The sequence below is a fragment of the Trematomus bernacchii genome, unplaced genomic scaffold (genome assembly GCF_902827165.1).
Source record: "Trematomus bernacchii unplaced genomic scaffold, fTreBer1.1, whole genome shotgun sequence".
NCBI classification, from domain to species: Eukaryota; Metazoa; Chordata; class Actinopteri; order Perciformes; family Nototheniidae; genus Trematomus; species Trematomus bernacchii.
Genome location: NW_022987584.1, coordinates 1,054,362 through 1,067,263, shown reverse-complemented (window position 1 = coordinate 1,067,263; position 12,902 = coordinate 1,054,362). Strand labels below are relative to the sequence as shown.

At 47.8% G+C, this 12,902-nt stretch overlaps 1 protein-coding gene and 1 pseudogene across 1 annotated transcript; both read left to right on the top strand.

Moving 5' to 3' along the window:
* LOC117480800 overlaps window positions 1–12,902 on the top strand; it is a 67,321-nt pseudogene that overhangs the window by 32,081 nt on the left and 22,338 nt on the right.
* On the top strand, window positions 115–1,398 carry LOC117480831 (zinc finger protein 665-like). The gene is made up of 2 exons (XM_034128315.1): window positions 115–132; window positions 198–1,398. The coding sequence occupies exons 1-2, from the start codon at window positions 115–117 to the stop codon at window positions 981–983; spliced, it is 804 nt and encodes a 267-aa protein (XP_033984206.1). The 3' UTR covers window positions 984–1,398.

Genomic DNA, 12,902 nt, shown 5'->3' with positions numbered 1-12,902 from the left:
AAATTCAGAAAGAAATTCAGAAATCTTTAAAAAAAATAAATAAGGTGAAGTATTTTAACTAAAGTTTTTTAAATAAAAGAAAACCTACATTTTGATTAAGTATGATTTGGTCATATGAAATCAAATGGGCTTGTATTTTTGTAGATCTCTGCACGACGGCCTCTCACTGACTCTTTGTCTCTCACTGTATATTTTAGGAACGGAGAAGAAGAAAGCGAACCGGACCTCACATATGTGACCAGTGTAACAAATCCCTCACAACATCTAATTCTTTAAAGAATCATCAGCGTATTCATACTGGAGAGAAACCGTACAGCTGTGACCAGTGTGGGAAAACCTTTGCTAGGAAAAGCAACCTTTCAGCTCATCAGCGCATTCATACAGGAGAGAAACCGTACAGCTGTGACCAGTGTGGGAACACTTTTGCTCAGAAAAGCAGCCTTTCAACTCATCAGCTCATTCACACTGGAGAGAAACCACACAGCTGTGACCAGTGTGGGAAAACCTTTGCTAGGAAAAGCAGCCTTTCAACTCATCAGCTCATTCACACTGGAGAGAAACCACACAGCTGTGAAATGTGTGGGAAAACTTTTGCTCAGAAAAGCAGCCTTTCAACTCATCAGCTCATTCACACTGGAGGAAAACCACACAGCTGTGAAGAGTGTGGAAAAACGTTCACTTCATCAAGTTATCTCTCAGTCCATCATCGTATTCACACAGGAGAGAAACCATACTGGTGTGAAGAGTGTGGGAAAACGTTCATTTCATCAAGTGGTCTCTCAGTCCATCATCGCAGTCACACGGGAGAGAAACCATACAGCTGTGATCAGTGTGTCAAGTCATTCACTACATCAAGTCATCTTCAGAGCCATCATCGTATTCACACAGGAGAGAAACCATACTGGTGTGAAGAGTGTGGAAAAACCTTTTCTCATGGTTGTAGTCTTAAAGCCCACCAGCGCACTCACTCTGCCTCCATCTGATCCTTTTCTGAGTCAAGCTAGCATTCCTCCTGCTTTTCTCCAAATGTAAAGCTGACCAACAGTGACTTTACGTTCTAATAAACATGTTTTTTATGGACTACATTCAGACCTCCCAAAACCCTGCTGTCCTCACACACTTAGCTCTATATGAGAGTGCTCTGGTTAATGAAAATGTTTTTTGATTTCGATAAAGCAGCCTTATACTGTTGCTGCGATGCTGAACGTAACAATGATCTGTCTACCAGCAGCCTGTGAATGAGACGTTTAGGGAACATCTGTAAATAGAAGCATCTCTTGATCTTTTCCGTACATTTCTTAATATAGTCTTTATGTATAATACTTCCTAATCAATTACCCGTTGTGTGTAGTTGCAATTTTAGTGAGCATCGAGTTCAGAAAGGTTCTTGCTATGTTTTGTTGCCCAACATTCACTGAATATTTTTATTTCACATTTATGTTCAATTGAAATGTTTGAGTTTTTGTCCTTTTTGAAGTGATCTTTAAAACACTAAGACACGTTGGGTATGAGAAGAGAGACACTAGAGATACTTGTAATGTGAGACTCAGTCGCAGTTATCCAGGTTAGAACTGAAACTCACTGAGAGTCACTATTTCTGGAGAAAGGTGTTAAATGTTTGAAATATGAAAGTCCATCTTTAGAGAGGAGGGGGTATCAAGGGTGGGATTTAGGGGGAGGGATGAAGGGTAATGTGTTCACTCCTCCATCCTTTTGTTCCTGGAGGTTTCACATCAAGTCTGAGAGGAGTCGTCTCTGAGCAACTACTGCACATTTACATTTCTAAATGTCTGCTTTCTGCTTTCCTAGTACATGTTGGGTTTGAGAAGAGAGACCCTTTATTTAAACTCTGATATCATCTGATTTCTCTCATGTTCATCATTTGACTTCATTGTGACAGCCGTTTCTTTTCTGTGTTCACAGTCAATTTCTTTTGAAAAAATAAATATATTGGAAAATTCAAGTTTTGTGTTAAAGTACAATATTTCTCTGGAATTCTATGTTTGTTAAAGAGAGTGTAAGGCCTGTAATGGTTTATGGGTGTCACTGATAAGAGAAGAGGCAGTTTCTTCTCTCTCCCCTCACAGCAGTACACAGGGGGGGGGGGGGCTCCTGACTTAAGGAGAAATACACTGAGGCCCCAAAAAGGTTTTGTGTCATAGCCATAGAATATGTCTGGTCATGTCCAGTCCTGTGCATCAGATGCCCAGTTTCCACAGATATGGGTATGGAGGAGGGGTCTTTAGGTTTCTCTGTCCTGTTTTTGAGCATAAAGACACTGGTAGAGAGGGAGCAGACTGGAGAGAGGGGGGGGGGGGGGGGGTTCCCCTGGTATACTCTCCCTGGGAGCTGGGGTTTTGCTCTCGGTAAGGTTCTCTCAAACTTGGTAAATATCTCTCGAATTTCTTTGTTGAATGCTGAGTGAATTTCTTTGTGAAATGAGTGGAATGAATTGATGTTTGTTGAAAGTTAGTACCCTGCCACCTGTGAGGAAAGGTCCTCTGAATTCATGCGGGACTAGTTGAAGTATATGAATGTGGAAATGAGCAAATGAACTGATTTGGTGAATGAAAGTTTGAATGTGCTTTTTATTATCACCGGTCATTTATGAGGAGATGCCTCTAAATTCTGTCGGGAGATTTTAAATGTCACAACTGAATTGGGCAGTTGAAGTTACAATTTAGTGTAATAAATGTAAAACTGTGAATTAAAGTTTCACTTTAGAACATGATCACAGCATGATATGTTTAGTATGATTATAATGTTGTAACGAGAGAAGGTAAAAACCCTGTTCAAGTGTGGACCTATTTTTCTTCAAATAAACAGATCCCACCTTTTGGATTGGGACAACTTGAAAGACATGTGCGCTCTCCTCTCCTGCTTCAAAGGTGAGATTGCACACTGCCACACTCACACTTAGGTAGGGCCACACCTCATTACTGATATCAGAATCCTTCAGGATCGCTTAAACAGATTTAGGGGGTCGTCTGAATTGAAACAGCAGTTCATTGAACCTGGTTCTTCAGGAGTTAATAGAGGTGAGATCTTGCTGACGTTGGTGGATCTGAGCCAAGCAGTAAACTTACAGAGACTCAATAACTTCTGTTAGGTCAATTAGTAGGTCTGAGTCATTTGCCGGAATAAATGATCAGCCCTCCCGACTCCGACACAAGTCATCGATATTATCTACCACCAAATCATCTTCTTCAACATCTGTTGTGTCTTGAATGTCCCTTTCATTTTCAGTCCGGTCAGTTTGATCAAATGTTTCTGTATTCATCAAAATTCCTGGCTTAAACTGCAACTGGCTCTGCCTCTGTCTGCCATCATGGTTCCTGCTTTTGTGGGAATTAAATGTCACTGGTTTCAAAATGACAATCCTGGTAGGGGCATTGGACATTTTGGCGCATCCGGATATATGTACACAAATGTGAAAACAATCTACCTAACTATATAACTATCTATCTATATAACTTACTATATAACTAACTGTTATTCATGTTTGATCAGCACTGCATATTTTTACAGTTTTATCCGAGTTTGGAAAGATTCTGCTTGAAGTTAATCACAAAATGTATTAAAATTCAAATTAAAAGCTGTAAAATGTATTATCTCTTGGATTTACACACGGCATCTATTGCACGTCTGTCCGTCCTGGGAGAGGGATCCCTCCTCTGTTGCTCTCCCTGAGGTTTCTCCCATGTTCCCTTTAAACTGTGGGGTTTCTCCGGAAGTGTTTCCTTGTACGATGTGAGGGTCTAAGGACAGAGGGTCTAAGGACAGAGGGACTAAGGACAGAGGGTCTAAGGACAGAGGGTCTAAGGACAGAGGGTCTAAGGACAGAAGGTCTAAGGACAGAGGGTCTAAGGACAGAAGGTCTAAGGACAGAGGGTCTAAGGACAGAGGGTCTAAGAACAGAGGGTCTAAGGACAGAAGGTCTAAGGACAGAGGGTCTAAGGACAGAGGGACTAAGGACAGAGGGTCTAAGGACAGAAGGTCTAAGGACAGAGGGTCTAAGGACAGAGGGTCTAAGGACAGAGGGTCTAAGGACAGAAGGTCTAAGGACAGAGGGACTAAGGACAGAGGGTCTAAGGACAGAGGGTCTATGGACAGAGGGTCTAAGGACAGAAGGTCTAAGGACAGAGGGTCTAAGGACAGAGGGTCTAAGGACAGAGGGTCTAAGGACAGAAGGTCTAAGGACAGAGGGTCTAAGGACAGAGGGACTAAGGACAGAGGGTCTAAGGACAGAGGGTCTAAGGACAGAGGGACTAAGGACAGAGGGTCTAAGGACAGAGGGTCTAAGGACAGAGGGTCTAAGGACAGAGGGACTAAGGACAGAGGGTCTAAGGACAGAGGGTCTAAGGACAGAGGGTCTAGAGGGTCTAAGGACAGAGGGTGTCGTTTTCTCATACTGATATTCTGAACAAACTGTGCTGTTGTATTTGCTGTAAAGTGTCTTTACTGCAGGGTATTTTTTTATTATATGTACAGCACTTTGGCTCGACCAAAAATCGTTTAAAAATGTGCTATATAAATAAAACTTGATTTGATTTGATTTGAAAATGGCGTTATAAAAACGATCTCAAATTACAGCTAAATAGTGCACTAAAATACGTTTCAGAAAACTTTTGAGGGCAGAAATAAACAGTACAGTAACAGAATCTTGATTTGTGTTTGATCAAGACTGCATATTTGACCAGTTCAAATAAGCCTTGGTTGAGAAAAAGGACACCACATGATGGCTGTATGTTCAGAAATGTTCAAAACCAGAAACAGTACATATGCATTTCGTGACAGTTATTTATCATTTGTGACATTGTTAACATGTTTTTAATAAGCATTTAAACATTTTCAATTCATTTCAGAAAAGCTCTTATAACATGAATGGCATGGTGGTTTTAGTTAACGTTAGCTACCTTTGCTATTAGCTAACATTAAAGGTCCCATGTCATGCTTTTCTGGTTATTACCCGTCCCCTTGTGTGTTGAAGGTGTTTCTGCATGTGAACGGTGTGCAGAGTCACAAACCCTCAAAGTGCACCCTGTAGCGAGTAAAACTCTAACCCCTAGATTCCACCGGGTCCGTCTGCGCCGCGTTACGGCTGCGCCGCGGTTTTGGTCCGGCCTCCTCCGGCGTCATACCCTACCAGGCGCATTTCAGAAGCGGAGCGTCTTGCCTGCCGGCTCGCAGTTTTTGTTGATTTGGGCATATTTCCTGGACAGTGTTATGGTTTAGGTGTTTTGCTTTCTCCTCCTCCTCTCTGTCTTCTCTCTCTCTCTCCTGTGCAGTGTGGTGATCGTTAGAAGGCGCAGCTGGTTCACAATGAGGAGCACCTGTACTCATCTAATCAACTCCTCCATAAAACGATAGTTACGTATGTAACTACGGTTCTATGAATACTGGATGACCGCCAGAGGCGGTGCTTTAGCACTGGATATCTTCTGTCTCGCGCATGCGTAGGTCGAATATTTATATCAACAAAGTCACGTGTGACCTCGTATGACCCCGGAAGGTATAAGTTCCGGTATTGTCAACGAGTTCAGTTCTATGGAATCTTCTCGCGGAAACACGAGATTCCGAGTGACCAAGAACTCTGGCGGTCATCCAGTATTCATAGAACCGTAGTTACATACGTAACTATCGTTCTATTTCATACTTACTGACCGCCAGAGGCGGTGCTTTAGCACTGGATGACCTATACCAACAGAGTCACGAGGAAGTCTGAATACTCCCCCTATAAGGATGGCCTAGGCGGACTCTGCAGGAGGACCACACCCAGCGGGTGAGGGGCGGCAACATTCACCCTGTAGTATCTGGCGAATGTGCTCAGAGATGCCCATGTGGCCGCAGCCCATATGTCCTCCAGGGGCACACCTCTCAAGGTCGCCCATGACGTGGAGACACTCCTGGTAGAGGGGCACTTTACTCTGGGTGGCAAGGGACGGTCATTCGCCTTGTATGCCTGGGCAATGACGTCCATGATCCAGTGGGACAAGCGCTGTTTTGAGAGCGCACAGCCCCTTCTAGGACCACCGTAACACAGAAAGAGCTGTTCAGACTGACGCATGCCTGCGGTAGTCTGGACATAAGCTCTAAGGGCCCGCACCGGGCATAGGAGTCTTGACCTCTCTTCCCCCTCTCCTGATGGGGGGTCAAACCCTGCCAGCTGGATAGGCCGATTAAAATGAGAGCGTGCCAGCACCTTAGGGAGGAACGCTGTGTTCGGTCAAAGGTGACACCTGAGCCATCTGAGTTCCACCTCAGACACGAGCTGTTCACGGACAAGGCCTGAAGCTCGCTTACACGCTTTGCTGAGGTGATGGCAAGAGGGAAAGCAGTCTTAGCTGAGAGCCACCTCAGTTCTGCCTGTAACAAAGGTTCAACAGGAGGCAAGCATAGGGCATCCAGCACCAAGGGCAGGTCCCATGTAGGGCCCTTGGGATATTCGGGGGGCGAAGCCTCAGAGCTCCCCTTTAAAAAGAGGGATACCAGCCTATGGCTCCCCACTGTGCTGTTGTCAGCCCTTGCGTGTTGAGCTGATATAGCAGCCACATACACCCTGACGGTAGCGGGACACCGGCCGTCGTCCAGGAGGGACTGAAGGAACTCAAGGGTCGTAGGTACCGAGCAATATGCTGGGTCCTCATTTTGCCCTTGGCACCAGTCAAAAAAACAGTTTCCACCTGTTTTCGTACTGCCTGCGAGTAGATGGTGCCCTAGCATTTGAGAATAGTCTTCCTGACAGACTCTATGCAGTCGCTCAGCAGTGGGTCGGGCCCTCCAGTGGCCAGACCCACAGCTGGAGGTGGCAGGGGTCGGGGTGCCACATCCGACCCTCCAACTGAGACAAGAGGTCCTTCCTGTTGGGGAGACGCCAAGGCGTCCCACAGCAGAGTCTGTGCAGCAGATGGACAGGCCCGCACCTAGCTGGGTTAAACAAGGAAGTTTAACAGGACAGCCTAGCCAGGCGGCTCCTGCTAGAATCAAGCAACACCAGGAGCGGGGCGAGAACACTGCCTTCACTGGTTGAGTGACTGTCCAGAGCCACCCCAATGAAGGTTAGGCTCTGAGAGGGGTTCAGACAACTCCTCTCCATGTTCACCCTGAGGCCTAGCCGGGCGACATGAGAGAGAAGGAGAGCCGTGTCCTGGATCGTCTGTAACCGGGATGGTGCACAGATTAACCAGTCGTCTAAGGAGAGGGAGAGTCCGAATGGGAGCACCCTGAACTGGAAATGACGACCTCTGAAGGCAAAGCGAAGAAACTGCCTGTGATGAGGCACAATAGGCACATGAAAATAAGCGTCCTTCAAGTCGACGTGAACCATTCCCCCCTGGCCACGGTACGAAGAACGTCCGCTGTGCTCAGCACATGAAAAGGTAAAATCTTTAGGAACTTGTTGAGTCCCCTCAGATCGAGGATTGGGCGAAGTCCACTGCCTTTCTTCCTTACCAGGAAGTAGGTCGAGTAGAAGCCCGGGCTGTGAGATGGGGTCCACAGGCTCGATTGCAAGGAGGACTGACAGCTCCTGGTTTAGGGCGATTTATTTTGCCGGGTCGGTTATGGTGGTCATTTTGACCCGGCTGAAGACTGGGGGCCAGCGTCGGAACTGAAGCTTGTACCCTTGGTTTAAGGAAGCGCTAAGAGCCTCCTGCTGCAGGGAAGCTGAGAGGGCGAGCATGAGGTGCCTACACGGCCCATGCGCGCCGCTGCATCGTAAGCCTTAGTGAGCAGGTAATCAAGGTTCAAGGTTCAAGGTTCTTTATTGTCAATCTGACATAGCTACAGAGTAATTATGCAGTTGAAAATCTTATGTCACAGGCTTCTCCAACAATGCAACATAATAACATAATAACAATAAGAGCATGAGCAATACAAAAATAATAATAGTTATAAAAATGAAATAAAGTTATGATGTGGAATAGTGCAGTATGAGTCTATATACAAGTTATTGGAATGATATATATATATTAGGTATTAGATACATACTACTGAGTAGCAGATGAATGTTTGAAGTTGTTTCAACAGTTCAATTTTTTAACAGTCTCACTGCCCGCGGGAAGAAACTGTCTCCGAATCTTCTTGTCCTTGCCAGGATGCTGCGGTAACGTCTGCCAGACGGCAACAGAAAGAACAGTTTGTGGCTGGGGTGATGGGGGTCTTTGATAATCCGTCGTGATTTCTTCCTGAGCCGCTGGGAGTAAAGGTCCTCCATGGATGGCAGCTCCGTCCTGGTGATGTGCTGTGCAGTTTTCACCACCCTCTGTAAAGCCTTACGATCGAGGTCGGTGCAGCTGCCGTACCAGGCCGTCATGCTGCCAGTCAGGATACTCTCTATCGTGCACCTGGAGAAGTTGCAGAGTATCCTGGAATCCATTTTGAACCTCCTCAACCTGCGGAGGAAGAAGAGCCGCTGTCGAGCTTTCTTGGTGATGGTGGTGGTGTGAAGAGACCATGTCAGGTCCTCAGTGATGTGGACCCCAAGAAACCTGAAGCTGCTGACTCTCTCCACCGTAGTCCCATTGATGGCGATGGGGGCGTGTCCCTCTCCCTGCTGCTTCCTGTAGTCCACAATCAGCTCCTTTGTTTTGCTGATGTTGAGATGGAGGTTGTTCTCCTGGCACCAAGATGTCAGGTTTTCGACCTCCTCTCTGTACGCCGTCTCGTCATCGTCTGTGATCTGGCCGATGACGGTCGTGTCATCAGCAAACTTCACGATGGTGTTGGAGCTGTGTGTGGCCACGCAGTCGTGGGTGAACAGGGAGTAGAGGAGAGGGCTGAGCACGCAGCCTTGAGGGGCACCGGTGTTGAGAATCAGGGTGGAGGATGTGATGTTTCCCACCCGCACTGCCTGGGGTCTGCCCGTCAGGAAGTTCAGGATCCAGTCACAGAGGGCGCTGTTGAGCCCGAGATCTCTGAGCTTGATGGCCAGCTTGGAGGGCACAATGGTATTGAATGCTGAACTGTAGTCAATGAACAGCATTCTCACATATGTGTTCCTGTTCTTCGGGTCCAGGTGTGAGAGGGCAGTGTGGAGGGTGAGGGCTATGGCGTCGTCTGTGGACCTGTTTGCTCTGTAGGCAAACTGCAGGGGGTCCAGAGATTCAGGGAGGGAGGAGGTGATGAATAATTTGACTAACCGCTCAAAGCACTTCATTATGATGGAGGTGAGTGCTACTGGGCGTTAGTCGTTGGGGCAGGTGATTATTGTCTTTTTGGGGACAGGAATGATGGTGGAGTGTTTAAGACATGTGGGGACTACAGACTGCAGCAGGGACCTGTTGAAGATGTCTGTGAACACCTCTGCCAGCTGAACTGCACACACCCTGAGAACACGGCCAGGGATGCCATCAGGTCCAGGAGCCTTGTGTGGGTTAACCCTTTTAAAGGATTTACACACATCTGCCCTATTTAAAACAAAAGGGCAGTGTAGCTCCTGGTCCCTCTGTACCTCCACAGCCCGGCTGCTCTCAAAGCGTGCAAAAAAACTGTTTAGCTCATCTGGGAGAGATGCGCACGCAGACACTCCCGCAGCACCCCCCGCTGCTCCTTTGTAGTCAGTCATTGTCCTTAGTCCCGCCCACATATTCCTAGTGTTACAGCCTTTGAAGTCAGATTCCACCTTGTCTTTGTACTGTCTCTTTGCATTTTTAATTGCTCTCCGGAGATCATACCTAGACTTCCTGTACTCCTCCAAATCTCCCGCTGTGTGCGCGAGAGTGCGCGCTTTCAGCTTGCCGCGCACCTCACCGTTTACCCAGGGCTTTTGATTTGGGAATGTCCGTACAGAAACCTTCGGTACCACGTCATCGATGCATTTCCCAATGTAGCAGATGACAGTGTCCGTGTGTGTGTTGATGTTATTGTCCTCAAACACACACCAATCCGTGGATGCAAAGCAATCCTGCAGTGCTGAATCTGACTCCTCGCTCCATCGTTGTACTGTTCTTTGTTATCGGTCTGTCCCTTTTAAGTTTCTGCTTGTACGCAGGCAACAACAGTAGTGAGATATGGTCTGATTTGCCGAAGGGAGGGCGAGGGAGAGCCTTGTATCCATTCCGGAAAGGGGAATAAACATGGTCCAGTATGTTTCCCCCGCGCGTCGGGAAGTTGATGTGTTGGTAATATTTTGGCAAAACCTTCTTCATGTTGGCGGTGTTGAAATCTCCGGCCACAACGAACGCCGCATCTGGCCGTGAAGTCTCGGTTTTGTCAATAATCCCAAACAGCTGATCGAGTGCCGTGTTGTTGTCGGCGAGTGGCTGCGGCGGGATATACACTGCTGTTATCACAACAGATGTGAATTCCCTCGGCAGATGGAAGGCCCAACATGAGATCATGAGGTGCTCTAGCTGTGCGGAACAGTCCGATGAAATAATCTTCACATTTGAGCACCAGTTGTTGTTAGTCATTACACACACACCGCCTCCCTTACTTTTCCCCGAGTTTGCAGTCCGGTCCTGACGAAAAATAGAGAATCCATCAGGGGCAATGGCGGAGTCCGGGATAGCGGGGTTGAGCCAAGTCTCAGTGAGAATTAACACGTTACAGTTCTTAATGTCCCGTTGAAAAGCAATCCGGCTTCTGAGTTCATCTAGCTTATTTTCAATGGATTGAACATTAGCCAGAAGAATACTCGGAAGAGGGGGTCGATTCTCTCGTTTCCTCAGTCTGACCAGCAACCCGGCCCGGCATCCCCGCTTTGTCCTCTTCTTGCGTCTCTCAGGTAGAACAGCAACAGGTAGCCATGGTGAATCTCCATTGTTTGTCTGAGGGTTATTATTGTCCACGAAGTTTCGCAATTGGAAAAGTTCCTCTCTGCTATATTGTATGGCAGAGTAGGTGCGGTCGGCTAGCATGTTGCGAACCATGTTAAAAGTAAAACGGCAAAAGTAAAAAAAATATGTACAAAATACGAAAATGGGCAAAGTTGGAGAGGAGCACAAAGACGATGCGGCCATCTTCACCGGCGCATCCACAAACCTCAGTGACCCGACATTGGAGTCGAGGGCACCTGGCCTCCGACCTCAGAGCTTCGTCAGGGGAAACTATGAGGGAAGCAATGGTAGGCTCAACAGCCGGCGTGTGGTCAAGGCCAACTCTTGCCGCATCCTGCATGGCTACCAAGGCTCGGCCATCGGACGTAAGACTGTAAAGAGCCTTAGTGTCCCTCCAGCATGCATGTAACTCCCTCAGATACTCACAAGAGGGAGGAACAGTGCGGGTGGCGGGTGCCGGAGTGCGCCTAAAGAACGCACTGGCAGGCGCTGTTCCGGGCTGCTGCGCATCTAGCTACTGGTGAGCCAGTGCCATGCGAATGACGGTACCCATGGAGCCGTCATCTGCCTCCTCCGAGGGACCATGAGCTGAGGTACAGGAGCCAGGCCCAGAAGCATGGGATGGGCTCTCCCCGTCATACTCATTAAATTGAGTGGCTGAAGCTGCCATCGAGAACACATCGTCCTCTAGAACCAGCTCAGCCACGGGTGGATCGGGTGCAGCGGCGTGCTCTGTACGGCCACCAGAATGGAGAGCCAAGAGGAGTGACTTCATCTGGGCTAGCTCAGTAGTGAGTAGGTCCACCCTGGAGGACAGCCTATCAGGCTTAGTCCTCTTCTTGGGCGGTGCACCCGCAGCCTCTGCGGCCCAACGCCTAGGATGGGTAGGTTGGACTGGAGTCGACTGTGCGGGGGGAAGGCCACCCTCAGTCAGTAGTTCAACCTCGGCTAGTCTAGCAGCTCTTACCGCACGAGGCATGATGGTGCAATTCATGCACGGGTCCTCCGAAAGGCCCTCCCTCAGATGCTCGAGGCCAAGACAAGAGGGGCAAAGGTCATGGCCATCCTCTGGTTAAAGAGGAGCCATACAGGTGTTAGAGCCGTTAGACCTAGCGATAGCTAGAGCACTCAGCTGACTGTAAATAACTGGGCCAGGAAACAAATATGCAGTGGAGGGGAGTGAGCACAATAGTAGTTAGCTTGAGCGTGAGCACTCTGCTAACTGGGGTGAGAAAAAATGAAGTCAGTTAATGGGTTTATGCCGTGAGAGGAGAGCGGGAATACTCTCTCCACTAGCGCCGTAGCGAGTTAGCCTAAGCGAGAGCACTCTGCTAACTGAAGGATGGAACGGGCATTAAACCAACTGTGTGCAGGGAGAGGGGAGCGGATTCACTCTCTTCACTAGCGCTGTAGCAAGTTAGCTTTGAGCGAGAGCACTCAGCTAACTGGAGGATGGAACACTTTATATGTTGTTGCCACTCTTTGCATATCATGTATTTTGTTTTTTAACCCTGTTTGTAAAAAGTAATTTCCTTAAATGTTTTATGTGAGGGAATGGAAAATAGCTCAAAGCTAAATCTGGCACTGTTACGCTTGACACATTTAAATGTTTTAAGTGTTCATTACAATGCATTGTCCCTGTCAAATAAACGATTAAATAAAATAACCAATTGTGCGCCGTGAGAGGGGAGCGAAGACACTCCCTCACTAGCACTGTAGCAAGTTAGCTTTGAGCGAGAGTACTCAGCTAACTGGATGATAGTACAGGTAAAGAACCAAAGTATGTAGTGAGCAGGAGGGCGGAGACGCTCTCTTCACTAGCGCAGTAGAAAGTTAGCTTCCAGCGGGAGCACTCAGCTAACTGGATGATAGTACAGGTAACAGTAACAAATTAGCGAGAGCCCTCGGTTAATTTGTACACAATTATCTCCTTAGTTTGAGAGTATATAGGATATAGCACAATCAGCAATAATTGGTAGCGATCTCACCGGCTGTGTGCAGGAGCGTCTGCTCTTTACCGGTCCGGAGCTCCTGGGGTCCGAGCGGTGAACACCGCGGTCCCCTCCCTTGGGAGGGCGGACAGCTCGTCGCAGCCTTTGGAGGGCGAGCGTTTCTAGCCCGCAG